Raw genomic sequence first — 13886 nt, 5'->3', positions numbered from 1 at the left:
TGGTACATGCTCTTGGATTCAACCAAAATTAAGAGCATGCTCCAATTAGATTTACGAATTTTACAACAGTGCAAAGCAGCTTTCTCTGCTGAACGCAGCCATTAATTAAGTACAATGTGAGCAAAAATTTCAGATCTGTTTTTCGAAGAATCCATTATATTAGTGCAATAAGTTCGTGTGAAACAGATATATTTTGTTTCATTCTAACTTATTGCATCAGTTTAGAATCACTTCAGGAATTTTTTTTCGAAAAAAAACAAGGCCCATATTCTTGAAATTTTTGCATATACGTAATAAAAATTACATATACGTAAATTCCTTTGTGCAGATATGATCATATCACAAAATAGCGCAATAAAACTTAGATATACACAAAAATTTCAAGAATACAGACCTAATCTTTTAATTTTAATACAAAAATAGAAAAAAACGAAATTATAAAGAAAATAATGGCTATTATAAATAATTTTTCAATCAACAGGACTGATCGAGTACGACAGAGAATTATGGAAGATTTTGTACGATTGCTTTTCATTGCTGAGCTAACACAAAGGCATTTAAATCACTTCTAAGGGTTACCAAATACGCAAAACTTCGCGTTTCTACTTTTTCCGCGAGAACGTTAGAGCCTGGCACTGATTGCCCAGAGGGCTATCGAGAGAAACCGTGGGTAAAGTACGTCAATTTTTAGCTGCAGCTCATTCCGTCTTCGGCGAGCAAAATGAGAAAACGTGAGAGTGTTGTGCTGGGCGAAGCAACGCGATTTTGCGGAAGTCACGCCGTTTAAGGAGTGACCGCTGAATGAAAACGAATGGCGTTTCATGGACCGTTGAGCTCTGCGTCAGGCTGTGGATCATAAATCCGACGCATGAAGCAGAAGAGCTTACACACCTTCCGGCTCGAAGATACGTTTCAACGAACAAATTTGATGATTGCTGCTACGTAAGAAAGAGATGCGACGACGTGCAACGACGATTTATGCTTGGTTCTCGGTGAATTAAAGTTCAGTGAACTAGTGAACGTATGAGTTCAAAGTTGAATTTCTCCTCTGAAAGTGATGCGAACGAGAGTACGAAGATGTCTGAAATGGCAGAATCCACGTCTGACGTGCCGGAAGAGAAGGAGGTCACTGCGAAAAATACGACACTCACCTGCGATAAGCGACACTGCAGGGAGATGCGGAAGGAGAAGTTACCCCCTTACCTTCGGGACAAAGGTAATCAAATTTCTCAATAACAAGAGAAACTGTTATTGCAAAGATAGTATGAAAAACTGAAAAAGAAGAAAATTAAGATTCTCATTGATATTGCTTTTTTATTATTAATTTCGTTCTAAATGTTTTCAGCCAAACACAGCACTTTCGCACGTTCCTCACTCTATGTAACTTTGACCTGCCCTCGCATTCTTCGTTACGGAAGCACTACTCAACTAAGTTGATCTTAGTCGCGTAGTCGAACCGTATTAGCTTTTATAACGAGGTATATAACGAGGTTATAATTATATGAACTCCTAAAGTATATCACTACTAGAGTGTAAACGGTCGAATAGATCGATAGTTATGCCCGCTCGAGAGGTGCCTCGTGGTTGTAAATTAGGAGCGCGATATATCGGGGTGTGCAATCGCCGAATGCAGATGGCCGTTCCGGCGCGAATTCGTAATCCGATATCTTGATTGCACGCGAACACGCGATCGTCTTCGAGCCACGGAGTAGTCGAAAGGCCGCACCGAATGATATGTGTATATGTCTTCCTTCGTCGTCTGAGAACGGCCGATCTAATCGTGCGAATTTCTTTCGCCGTCGCTTTGCGATCGCCCCTTCGAAATTTGAACTCGGGAACTCCTCATCGTACCAATCTATAAAACCAGATAAATATCGGATTATTTACCCTTGACACGCGTGTTACCTTACAGAAGAAGAACTTTTTGTTTCAACAATTTTTTGTATTCTGCAAAAAATTTCAAATACTATCGAGAAAAAAGGGCTAATATCATATTTAATTGTATGGGAAACAATCATTAGCATTTTCCTCTCTTAATTTTCCATTATCTCTAGACACACGTCGTAACGATCGATCAGCTCGTCGAAGTTGTTTCGATAAGACGAGAACCTTGCTCGCCGTTTTATTTTGACTCACCCCCTGTATGCAAACCGTTATATCCGACTTACACGCGAGAGGTGTAAAGACCCGAGCATATTGATATTCTGTGCTCGTGTGTAAACAACATCGCGTTAAACTCCATCGCCTCTCATAAAGTATTCGTGAATATTTTTTGATAACGGAAACATGCGTGAAACACAGGAATCCTAGGCAACTTCGGGCATTGCGACACCGATTCACGCACAATGACATAACTAGTTTTAATTTGGTATGAAATCACCTTTTTTCTCATAAGCAACTTAAACGCAATGTCAGACGCCATTAGAATAAATTATCATTCGCAATCGCACATTTATTGATGACTAGTTGCATTATAATATTTGACTGTTAGTAATCTGATATAAATCGCATAAAGAGAGTTTGCGAAGGTGCTAATTACGCCAATGGCCGAAAAGACGGATTCACGTGCGCTTAAATTACAACCAGTAATTGGATACAGCAAATAGACATTAGTAGGGCACGTCTATCGCCCTCTCCGTGTGTCTTCTCGGGCGTTCGAATTGACACCTTCCGTGATCAGTCCCGATGGCAACGTATTTTGCGAAATGCCTGCACGCATAAGCATCGTATGTGGGTCTATATAAAGGAGGGTGCGGATTCCTGCACGATCCCAATTGATATCAGATTTCCTACTGGTGTGGTGGTACCGTCAGGTGACAACCAGCCGCTGCGGAATCACTACACGAGAAAGTCACCCTTGCCGGAGATTGTAGCTCGCATTTGCTGCCGTGTATTTCATATCAAGGATCTGTGTCTTAAAAATCTGTATCTACAACAGAAAGTTGACATGTATGTTTTTTTACTGCAATCTAATGTGAGATGATAATAACCGATATCTTCGATACTCTTAACATCACAGTGTTATTGAGGATATTTGCTGTTATTGAGGAAGATGTTGCTGTCAACTCGAGCAGCTCGATGCGCTGCTCTCATGGCTGAACCTGACGAACTTTACCCAGGTGTAAAGAGGCACTTACTTCCAAAAATCAACTTAATTTCCGGAGTATGAATATTTTCTTGACGTGTTTCAGAGAGGATACTGTATCCGCGTAACACGAGAGCCCTGCCGAAAACACCAGTAATCGGGGGACAACCCATCGAAGAGGAAACATGTATAGTAAGATATTAATATATTAATATATCTCAAAAATATATATCTTTTATATCGAAGAAAAAAAATTTTAATTTAATTTTATTAAATTTAATTTAATTTAATTTGTAAAAATTGCAATTTTATTATCTGCGTTTAAGTTGAGCGATTTCGAATCATAGTATTCCTCTCATTTATGAGAATAATAAGAATATCGATATGTGATATCGGTGCATGATCATCACTTTTTTAATAAAGTTTAACTCTCTTTCTCTCTCTTAAAGTTTCTGTTATTATTATTAAATTAATATTTCTATTATAGGCTTTAAGGACATTAGTCTTCGGTTCTTGTGCAACCCCTCCCAAAGCTGAATGGGCAAGAACCGGACTGACTCTACGACCATACGGACAGAGTTTGGCCTTTGGATTAAGAGCGCCCAGGAACACAACGAGAGGCCTCGTCAGTGCGGTGCAAGCTATTATGTTGAAGCATTTTTTGTTCAAATGCGACAGGCAAGAATTTCGCACCAGACCCGACACGTAAGTATTTCCTCACTCTCTAAATGTTTTTGAGTGAAGTCGCATTCAAATAAATGAAAAGTGACAGCATTTTCATTCGAAGCAATAGTAAAAATACTACCGCTCAAAATCGCAAGAGTGAATGTTTCACTTAAGCTTCGAGTGGATTCTGACACCATATGAACGAATGTTTCAATTGACTAGAATGAATATATTCCTGTGGCAAAGTATGTCAAATTTACTCTTCAATTTCGAGTGAAAATCTTCAGTCAAGTATTGAGAATGAAAAATTCACGTGAATGAAAAATCACTCGAATTCGAGTAATTCAATGGTGGTCATTCCACTTTTTTAATGAAATTTCGCTCCGAGAAATTTATAGATGACAGCAGCACATTTTGTTTTATCGTTACAAATCGACTTTTTGTTATTTAGAAACACCAGCTGTGTTGTTTACTTAATTTGTATTTGTTTACTTAATTTTCGTACATAGTCGAATAACGTACTCGAGAAAAATTCTTCTCTTTCCCCAATTTCAGTCTGCTGAAACCTTCATACGATCGACAGATCGAGGTGTTGACTTCCGCGATATCGGAGATCATTTGGCGTTGCGCCGGCGGCTTTTCCGTATCTACATGCCCAAACGTAGTTAGCAATGCCGTGCCAAAGGCCGTAGTGGTTCTGCCACAAGAGACAGCCTATCTTCAGCATAGTGTGCAATATTTCCAGGACGGATTAACAGAAACGGTATATTTTCCTTCTCAATATCTACTCTAACAACAAGAGCTCGTGATGTGCGATTGCCTGATATTTTAACTTTTGTGAGCACGAAGCGATTGAATCATGTAAACGAGAAAGCATGCTTCTTACATATTGTAGAGAAATTTACACATGAAGTTTTGACATCGTGCAAATGAATAACTCGGTGAAACTTTGGCTTTCACATGCAATTAATGTGCGACGAAACGGCGTATGTCAAATTACAGCGTTGGCACTTCGCCAAGTGTTAGAGATAGTTTCGAGATCGCGCGACTGATATATCACGAGACTCTACTCTATTTTCTATGATGTTATCGTAGATATCATACCGTATTTCCTAAAAGGTTACTTTGTAATCTCAGCTGCATCTTTTCGACTTCAACTCTTTGGAGGATCTTGAGATATTTATCAAGAGATATTTGTACTTGGTGAGTGTTTATGTCGCGAAGGTACTCTAAATATCAGACAGCATAGAGATAGTACTTAACTTTCACGTCATCGTTTTTGTGTCAAACTTGAACGTTGATTGTCCTTCATCGCTTTGCATTTACTCATCTTTCTTAAACAAAATTGGAAATTAACTAAATTGATTAAATTATATCTGTTTTATTATAAGATGCAAAATTATCTTACTTTTTTAAAGCCAAAATTTTACTACGAAGATAACAATTAAAAATTTTATTTACATTTTTTCAGTTTCACGACGAGGGCGGGCCTGGTGCAAAGTTGCTTTTGTATAGTGCAGTGCTATCGAGAGGTCTCTCAAAGTAAGATATTTTATCTTGTTTTTTATTCATCGACACAATCTTATTCCAGAACGATAGAAATTATTTTAGTTGATTACTCAAACAATTTAGTCTAATATAAGTATTTAATTCTCTTAGGGTTCGGAACGATTTAGAGGACCCGAAGACATCGATCCTCGGTGGATGCACGGAAGAAGGTCCGATTAGTATCGTCATCTTTGTTCTGACTGGTCGTGCTTCACCGCATCTTCATAACGGAGTGATTCATGTGGGCGATGAAAACACATACGTAAGCTATTTCTAAAATTTTAGCAGATTGTCTCGATATTGATTAATTGAATTTAAATTGATCTAATTTAAATAAGCTTTTTTTATTTTAATACTAATTCAATATCATTTACAGGCTGTACCACAATGGGGAGTTCTCATAAGAAGCGAAGTGGGATTTTTAGTACACGAAGGTGATAGCGGTATGAGCAAGCAACTGGGTTCTCGTCTAAAGACACCGAGTCTACCGATATGGGTGACTCTCTGTCTCGGCCATCATGGAGTGCTCTTCAACACAAATCGAGAGTTGCTGAGGAACTATCACGCAGAAAGACGGTACACGCGTATTACATATCAGATATATGCAGTTTGTGAATGAGAAAGCCAACTACTACTATGGACATTAATTCAGAATTCATTGCTTTTGAACATGTAGAAATATATAATCTTTCATTCGTTTTATTCATTGACTTTCGAAAATCTTATGTGCCTGTATGTTGAAGGTTCGAGGTTCAATATTTCACTTGCGGCGGCAGTCACGCTACGTTAACGGTGGACACCAGGGCGAACGAGACTTCCGGGACATCAGATGCTGCAACAATGGATACCACAGACATCGCAGCGACACCGTTAGAGAAACTTATCCGATCCAAGTCAGTATATTGTGTGATAAAGTTCAAAGATTAATTTTACTCCCTTCATAAACATCAAAAAAGAACTCTCTAAAATCGTTATTATCTTCTTTATTATTAAATAATCGTGTAGTATTCACAAGATCGTTCAATCGTTAATTGCGTAGCACAGAATTCGAGGTATCAGTTCCTTTTCAATGTATTGTTTCACGCTGCGCTAAAGGTGGCAGGATGCTCTGATACAATGGAACGGAACACCCGTGATGTGAGAGATACGAGAGGATGACTACTAGATTTCCTCTTCGCTTTAAATCGTATAATCCGTGATTCCACATGACGCTGATCGATCAACCTTCATCGATCATTTAGCACTCTTAAATCCACTAACGGCTTTTAATTATCATAAACAGCATAAGTTAAATAGAAATTATTTGTATCGCAATATTGTGGACACTACATTATAAAATAGTAAAACATTTTAATCTATAATAAATGGCTGTTGATAAAATGCTGTATCACGCGACTTGTTCCCTAAACAACGCATGAAAGAAAATTGTCTTCTATATATATCGAAAGATATTTTTTATATTTAACAAAGAAGCGAGATATATATGTTATAGCATGGACCCCGTATGACCTAAATTCGCTGATTGGTTGTCTCTAGAGAGATCGAATATTCAGGTGTACCGTCCAGTCACGATGAGCAGATTCATGCCGAAGTGGCCACGCGATCGCGTGAGAAACGATAAGTACGTCTTCTTTGACTTTCGCATGCAGTATGGCGATGCACTCGTGTTGGACGGATTGTATCCGAGATGACGAAAGAAATTAAGGCTTTAATTTATTGCGAGCTATAACGTAAAATATTTCTTCAAAACGCAGTGAGTATGTTGCTTTATCAACGCCGAAGAAATTCAAAGCGAATAGAAATAACTGTCGCAACTTTTCAGATAAAAATAAAAAAAAATAAGTGTTGTTTGTTACATCGTATAACGCTCGGACATTTGAAGACGCTTACGATGATTGGGCAATTGCGAAAATAATTAATAAATTGCGTGTTCCAACCGTCGATGCACGGACGCACCGTTAGTAAGTCATCTTCCTTAAATCGCTCGACAATAGCAGAAACTGCTTTAAAGTGGAGGACTTAAGACGAACCGATGTTTATTAACTGCAAGCACCGTGCATAATAAAAGTCATTCCTCCCGTCAGACGGGAGAACGTACAGCGCCCGCAATTTCACAGACCGATGATCCGCGAGGGACACATCTCGATGTCATAAGCGAATCGCGCCGCGAGTCTCGTTCCACTTGCCGTCTATTTCTCACGGCGTTCAATCTCACGAACTGTTAGGCAGAACGAGACGTTTGGCTACGTACATTGTAACAAAAATTGCGCACTTACGACATTACATGATATTACGCTCGACGAACAATTACCACCTCGTTTTTGCCAAACGATCTCGTACTCATTATGTTATTAAGAAGTTAGATATTACAGGGAAATTGAAATGTAGAGGGTATCATAATGCCGTGCCAGGTCAGGGGATTTTAATTTGAATTATTACTTGGAAAGAATGAAGAACTACCACCAATTTCGGTTGAACAAAACTATGTTTAACTATTTGCGTTTGTTAAGATAAATAGTATCGTGATTATTATGCTATTGGAATATGAGATAATTTTTCAGGTTTATCACGCAATCTAATGTGAAAGTTTTCTTTCTTGGTTATTAGTTTACTACTAATTATCTAATACTCTAATTATTCTTTTTATAACTATATTCTTTTTAATTCGTATACTTTCTAATTTCTTATCTCCTTATTTGCATCTAAAGAAGCTTCCTTCAAGGAAACTTTTCCAAGACCGGAAGCTCACACTCCCATGCTCCGGTAAGGTCGTCGCAGTTCTCGAAGGGCTCCGGAGATAGGGGTCAGTTATGCATACGTTCGTTCGAGTATACGCATGTACAAACCCGTCCGTTTCCCCTCGTATATGAAAGCAAACACCTGTTCGCGGTGCGGTTCGGGTAGACGTTTCTGTTGGTCACCGCGGTCCCCCCTTCCCGACAATGGGGAGCCGACTTCCCGAGTGCCGCTTCGACGCTTTGCCCGACAGCTCCGTTTTGTAGTAAAGAGTTCCACAGCCCTACAGCGCGGTCGTGGTCGAGTACAACGCGAGGTAGATCCAGGTCGAACGTGGTGCATGGAGTGTGAAGTGCGTCGTGTATGATACGTATACCGCCCGATCAAAGCTGGAAAAGTAATGAGGAAATGATTTTCCAATGTGAGTTTTAAGCTGTGACTTATTCGGAGAAAAGAATTTTGAATGAATATATATGTATCAGTTGCATTCAACTCTGAAATTAAATTGAACTTACAGATTCCGTGCTTACGACTGTTACGGGAGTGAAGACAAGTGTAAGTTAGAAGAGTGACTAGCCGCACCGATCGATAAGGACTGCCAGGGGTGTGTGATTCGTAAAGCTCTTTGTGCTTCTCGTCGCAAGCAACGCTGACTAATCGAGTGCGTGGTGAATCGAGAGAAGATTAAACAATACAAGGTGTTAATGAAAAAGGGAGGCTGCTGAGAGGAATCTTTAGTCTTCCCGCGCGAGGAAATCGCGCATATATGAACGACGCGTTTCCGCCGAGTGTATTTTGTGGTAAATATCGTTTGATTTATTAAGCTTACAATTTTATCTTGATAAAATCTCTTCTAATCGATAAAGTTTTTAATTCGATAAAGTACATATATTTAAATTATAATTTGAACGAGAGATTGAGACTATCAATACTTAATGTACATTGATACCGACGATATTTTTATACAGTTATCCGTTGAAGCCGAGGCCGAAGGCTTTTACGCCGGTTGCCCATCGCATTGCGTTTCAATTTACGGTCCGTGAATTTAAGCAGTACCGCGCCCCACATAACCGAAGCATCCGGCTGATCTTTTCTGAACGAATCCAGTTTCTTTGTGCGGTGGCTGAATCCCCTTTCGATCACTTCCGTTGCGTGATGCTGAGAACGTCCCACGGAGTGCAACCGGATCAATGAATACGTAAACTGTTCACGCATCAACGTTCACGCAAAATATCTCAAAGATGTAAAGAATGTTTTATTTTATTGGATTTGTTAAAGACTTTTTTTGACGACTATTATAGATATTGGTATTCTATAACGGAAATTTACATTTTATTTAAAACAGTAATTAATGACGTTGAAAATTTAAAAATATAATGAAAAAATTGATGCAAAAATTTCACGATGAATATTACATTAATATCAGTATTATATTAATATCATTTGTATAATAATATTAGTTGTAAAAAAATTTTTTATTGTAATATTTAAAAAAATCAACGATATGATCATCGTTCATTGACCGGTGATTAACCATACGGTAAAATGCAAAAGCGAACGTTGATCCGTCGCGCTTTCACGCATTAACCAGCCCGAAGAAGCTCGCTTCCGTTCTTTCAGTCGATCGTAAGAAACGAGATTGCGATATGATCTCAGTGTCTTAAACCAACTAAAAATGATTACCGAGTTCCCGACGTGGCGTCACTCAGGCAGACAGACAGGCAGACAGATAGACAGCGAAAGAGGATACACTGTGTTGGCGAGACGAGATTGCAAGGTGCTAAAAGTTGTCTCCGGTAATAAGTCGCGAGTCATCCTAGTCCTGATGACGTATAGTCCCACATAGCCATAGTTCCACGTAATAAAGGAGTTTCTCTGCATGCTTTCTAACCACGCGTTATGCTTGTGTTGCAAACAGGTTTCGTCGTCAGACGATGATGGTCGTTGCCCACCGCTTATATTCTTACACCTACCCGTCAACCCGACGACAAACTCGATTGCATGTTGTCCGACAAAATTGCTACTTAATATCGCTTATTAATATCGAGAACTCTTCTTGCCTGATCGATTCGTTTCCAGAGAAACTCCAAAGATAAGTGACAATAATAATGGTCGGATTTATAAGAAACCTTTTTCGTCATCAAATCCTAGTACAAATTTGCACCGATGAAGGCTAAGCATCATTTTATATTTACCGCTCATTAGATGGTGCAGGAAGAAAGAATGATGCTTTCATTGACCGGTGATTAACCATACGGTAAAATGCACGAAAGCGTGCAAGACGAACTTAGCCGAAGTCTTATGAAAAATCCCTATGCTGAAACGAGGCGTTTCTGCGTGGAAAAGCAATAAAAACTTTGTAGAATCATGACTCCGCGAAGGCGGATAGAATATGCCGAACGCAGGAAACGCTATTACCGCGGATAGATCGAAGTATCTTCTGGGAAACGTCGTTCCCACGACCCGCCGGCGGATTAAAGGAAACTCGATTGCGCAAACGTGACGCCTCGCGCCTTCGGCATTCATTGCTTTTATCTTGCTTGTTTACTGATTCTCTATTCTTCTCTTGCAGATGCATCGGGCGACGGAATCAATGGACGATGATCTTGAATTGCCATGGGGCGAAACGTGTTGAGGATCTTGCCGCTCCTCTGTTGCATGCTGCAGCCGCACGTCGGCCAACGTAAGTCCGCCTATGCCGCAATATGCATCTTCCTCGCCACGTGCTCCCCTTCGTCGCTGCATTTCACACGTTTACAGAGAAGAAGAAGATGAGGATGATGATAAGCAGTTTATAAAGTTGTATTTTGTAGTGTTTATACAATCGTGTGGTTACCGAGTGTTCGTGCACGATGTTTTCGCGCACGATCGAACGACGTGCTTTTACCAGCGAGGTGTTCGTCTATGCTAGAAAAGAGGTTTGCGAAAGACGGTAACGTTGCGCCGACGATACGCCATTCGAGTTCCGCGACCGGAACTCCGCTCCAGGGAAGCGCGTATATCTACCCTCTCGCATACGCGTTAAACAGCCCACGCGTATTCTCGTACGCGTCCGATACGCGTCCTTCTAGAATCCGAATTCCCATCGATCAACCGGAAATAACGAGCAATCACCGAAATGACGTGACCGTCCGACAGGCTTTTGTTTAACGTTTCGCAGGAAGTAAAACCTTGGAACACAGCTGAATCCTCATTCTATTTCCAATTCTGTCTCTGCGAGACAGACACGTTATAATGTTTCACGCGCGAAGACGAATTTACTTGGTTGCCTTACCGATAATTCGTAGAAACGTTCTCGCGTTTCGCGCGCATTTTACCGCCACGCTCTAGGTTACGAAGTTACGTTAAGCTTACGGTAAATCTAATTGCGTTACGACGCAGCGCTTCTGGAATGCGCGTATTTATGTGGGATCGTTTGAAGTCATTAAAACACCCGCAATTAATAACTGGACGGCGTGTATTACGAATAAGTGGGTACTAACCGCAAGCATTATCTAAGTTCGTACGTATAAAATAGTCATTATCTACTGTTATGAATTGAGATAAAGGAAGGAGCTATCTTCTCTGCATATCGCTTTGGACTTAAAAGCACAAAGCGTGCGTTCTCGCGTCATTGAATGTTTCATACTACGTTTACCATGTGCCACTCATGAACGATCAATCTTTAGTTTTAAAGAAAAGAAATGAATAACTCGATGAATTAATTAGTGATTAATTTCAACGAGACATTCAAGAAATATAAACTCGCAAATATATCAATCGAGATGTAAGAATTAAATGTTTTTTGCAGTAATTCGAGACAAGCGATGCTTCCTAGACACTGGAGCCACCGCGGCGCATCTCTTCGTCAGCGAGGATCTACCCGTTGGCGACATCGTCGGAGTCCTTGGAGTACTCGGTGATCCTAGCGTGCAGGGTGACATCGCGCTGAGCTTGGAGGTGAACGATAAGGATGTCCCCGTCGCAATCTCGCCGTATTCGAAAAATTTGACGCTCATCAAGCCACTCGATAAGGAGGGCGTGGAAGGTCCAGCCAGCGTCATCATCAACGTCATCTGTAAAAGAAAGCATACCTTAGATCCGGTAAGATTATCTCTCAACAGGTTTATATTGTCACATATATTTTTGACATGCATCGAACATCAAAGAAACAAGAAATTCAATTTCATATTTCTTTAATGTCATATCAATTTTACTTGATTTGGGTGAAAATCATTATAGACATTCGCAATTTTTCTTTGCATTGATATTTCTTAAACAAATTGTAATGTTTCAAGGAAATTTGCATACCAGTGAACATTCGCGTGCTTGACGTGAATGATAACTCGCCGCAATTCATCAATGCGCCTTATGTGCTGAATATTTCCGAGGTAAAAATAATGTTTTTATCAAGTTGTATGATAAGTAATTTCGAATTTTTTATTGGACAATCTATTGGAATATTCGAAATAACTTATTACATAACTCGGTACTTTGATATCTTATTGTCACGCGTTTCTTTGGTTTTAACGTCGAGATGTCCAATTAGGTTACTGTCGTCGGCACGAGAGTTCTACAAGGAGTTCGAGCTGTGGATGCTGATCAACCTGGAGCGTTTTCCACGGTGCAATATACAGTGCTGCCAGGAGCTCACTCGGTAAATTTTGCAAATATTTAAACAATTAAGGGAATACTATACTTAAAAATTTTACCGATAAAATGTTGAATTTTTCTGCAAACTTTATGACGTGTATTGTCTGTACAACTACAAATGCTTTTACATACTGGAAGTATGCGCGATAATAAATTAAAGCATTGCTCGATATGTGATAAAAACGATAAAAAAAATATATTTTTTTTGTATAAAGGATTACTTCGTCTTTGTGAACGCCTTGGAAGGTACTCTTGTCCTGAGGAAATCGCTGGACTATGAAACTCTCACTAACTTCTCCGTTGGCATTCGTGCCCAAGTAAGTGTTTGTCGATTACTTGAAGCGAAAATCGAATCTATTGATTTGAATCCAGCACGATGAAACGATAATAATATCTCTAAATAGTTCTTTTCGTGCAATTTATGATCCGTCAAAATCGCTATAACAGAACAATAATGGAGTTTAACGTTCGTGAAGTACCGTTAAATAGATCGCAACGAGCACGAATAAATTGAATCGAATGATCGATGCGTATCGTCACGCAAGACCGAATGAGCTACAATCGTAAAAAATCTTAATGGGACAATGCTTTCTCCGTCTATTTCTCACGCTCTGTGGGCTATATGTCAATAGTGAGAAATTGAAAATGTCTCTCCATGCTGATATAATTTAATTAAACATTATATTTTTTTTTAATAATGTATTTTTAGCGACTTAATAATAAAGAATCTTCGTTTTACAGGACCAAGGTAATCCGCCTAGATCGTCGACTACAACATTGTACGTCAACGTTATCGACGCTGATGATCAGAACCCAGCTTTCTTGAACGATCAATATAAGGTCACTGTACCTCGTCATGTGAAAGAGGTAAGATTACAATGTACTTTCTCAACAAAAAGTTTGTTTAGATAGTATCTAAAGTAAAATATAGATTTAAATACTATCATTAAGGGGATCGAACAATTATATAAATAATTAATATGATAAAATTTTATAATTTTATCAATATAATAAAATTGTGACGATCCGTAAAAGTTATCGTCACGAACAATAAATTGTTTACGCCGAACATCCGCGACGTCAACAAACGTTTCAACAGCTTCGCTGTTTGCTAAAATTCATATAAAAGTCGACGCGAAATCGAGATCGAGAGAGACCTGCCGGAGAACTCCTCTGAGACGCTCAAACTGACCAGACCTCGCAGTAAACCTTTCACCTC

At 39.4% G+C, this 13886-nt stretch overlaps 2 protein-coding genes and 1 long non-coding RNA gene across 9 annotated transcripts in view; 2 read left to right on the top strand and 1 right to left on the bottom strand.

Moving 5' to 3' along the window:
- The window catches only part of LOC116852428 (inactive ubiquitin carboxyl-terminal hydrolase MINDY-4B), an 11486-nt gene extending 4313 nt beyond the window's left edge, over positions 1-7173 (top strand). For 4 of the 7 annotated variants that reach the window (XM_032832779.1, XM_032832783.1, XM_032832782.1 and 1 more), the window contains 10 exons: positions 482-1216; positions 3192-3277; positions 3573-3790; positions 4307-4514; positions 4889-4954; positions 5223-5293; positions 5411-5561; positions 5676-5875; positions 6043-6192; positions 6836-7173. In XM_032832779.1, coding sequence (XP_032688670.1) covers positions 1024-1216; positions 3192-3277; positions 3573-3790; positions 4307-4514; positions 4889-4954; positions 5223-5293; positions 5411-5561; positions 5676-5875; positions 6043-6192; positions 6836-6920 — 1428 coding nt within the window. In that variant the 5' untranslated portion in view covers positions 482-1023 and the 3' untranslated portion in view covers positions 6921-7173. Of the gene's footprint in view, positions 1-481; positions 1217-2465; positions 2950-3019; positions 3120-3191; positions 3278-3572; positions 3791-4306; positions 4515-4888; positions 4955-5222; positions 5294-5410; positions 5562-5675; positions 5876-6042; positions 6193-6394; positions 6790-6835 lie in introns of those variants that run through there. The other 3 variants (XM_032832785.1, XM_032832786.1, XM_032832784.1) reach the window with 3 other exon arrangements.
- Positions 7174-8049: 876 nt separating this feature from the next.
- Positions 8050-13886, top strand: part of LOC116852427 (protocadherin Fat 4-like) — a 10454-nt gene continuing 4617 nt past the window's right edge. The window contains exons 1-8 of the mRNA XM_032832778.1: positions 8050-8456; positions 8553-8835; positions 10608-10718; positions 11826-12118; positions 12313-12405; positions 12564-12671; positions 12883-12984; positions 13409-13534. Coding sequence (XP_032688669.1) covers positions 10652-10718; positions 11826-12118; positions 12313-12405; positions 12564-12671; positions 12883-12984; positions 13409-13534 — 789 coding nt within the window. The 5' untranslated portion in view covers positions 8050-8456; positions 8553-8835; positions 10608-10651. The remainder of the gene's footprint in view (positions 8457-8552; positions 8836-10607; positions 10719-11825; positions 12119-12312; positions 12406-12563; positions 12672-12882; positions 12985-13408; positions 13535-13886) is intronic.
- LOC116852430 overlaps positions 10442-13886 on the bottom strand; it is a 4040-nt gene continuing 595 nt past the window's right edge. Inside the window, exons 2-3 of the long non-coding RNA XR_004379769.1 lie at positions 10872-12090; positions 10442-10774 (exon numbers count right to left, since the gene is read on the bottom strand). This is a non-coding gene — a long non-coding RNA (uncharacterized LOC116852430). The remainder of the gene's footprint in view (positions 10775-10871; positions 12091-13886) is intronic.

This window comes from Odontomachus brunneus, unplaced genomic scaffold (genome assembly GCF_010583005.1).
Source record: "Odontomachus brunneus isolate Ranch 3 - 2012 unplaced genomic scaffold, Obru_v1 Obru_scaffold_224, whole genome shotgun sequence".
Classification (NCBI taxonomy): domain Eukaryota; kingdom Metazoa; phylum Arthropoda; class Insecta; order Hymenoptera; family Formicidae; genus Odontomachus; species Odontomachus brunneus.
This window is presented reverse-complemented; position numbering and strand designations above follow the sequence as displayed.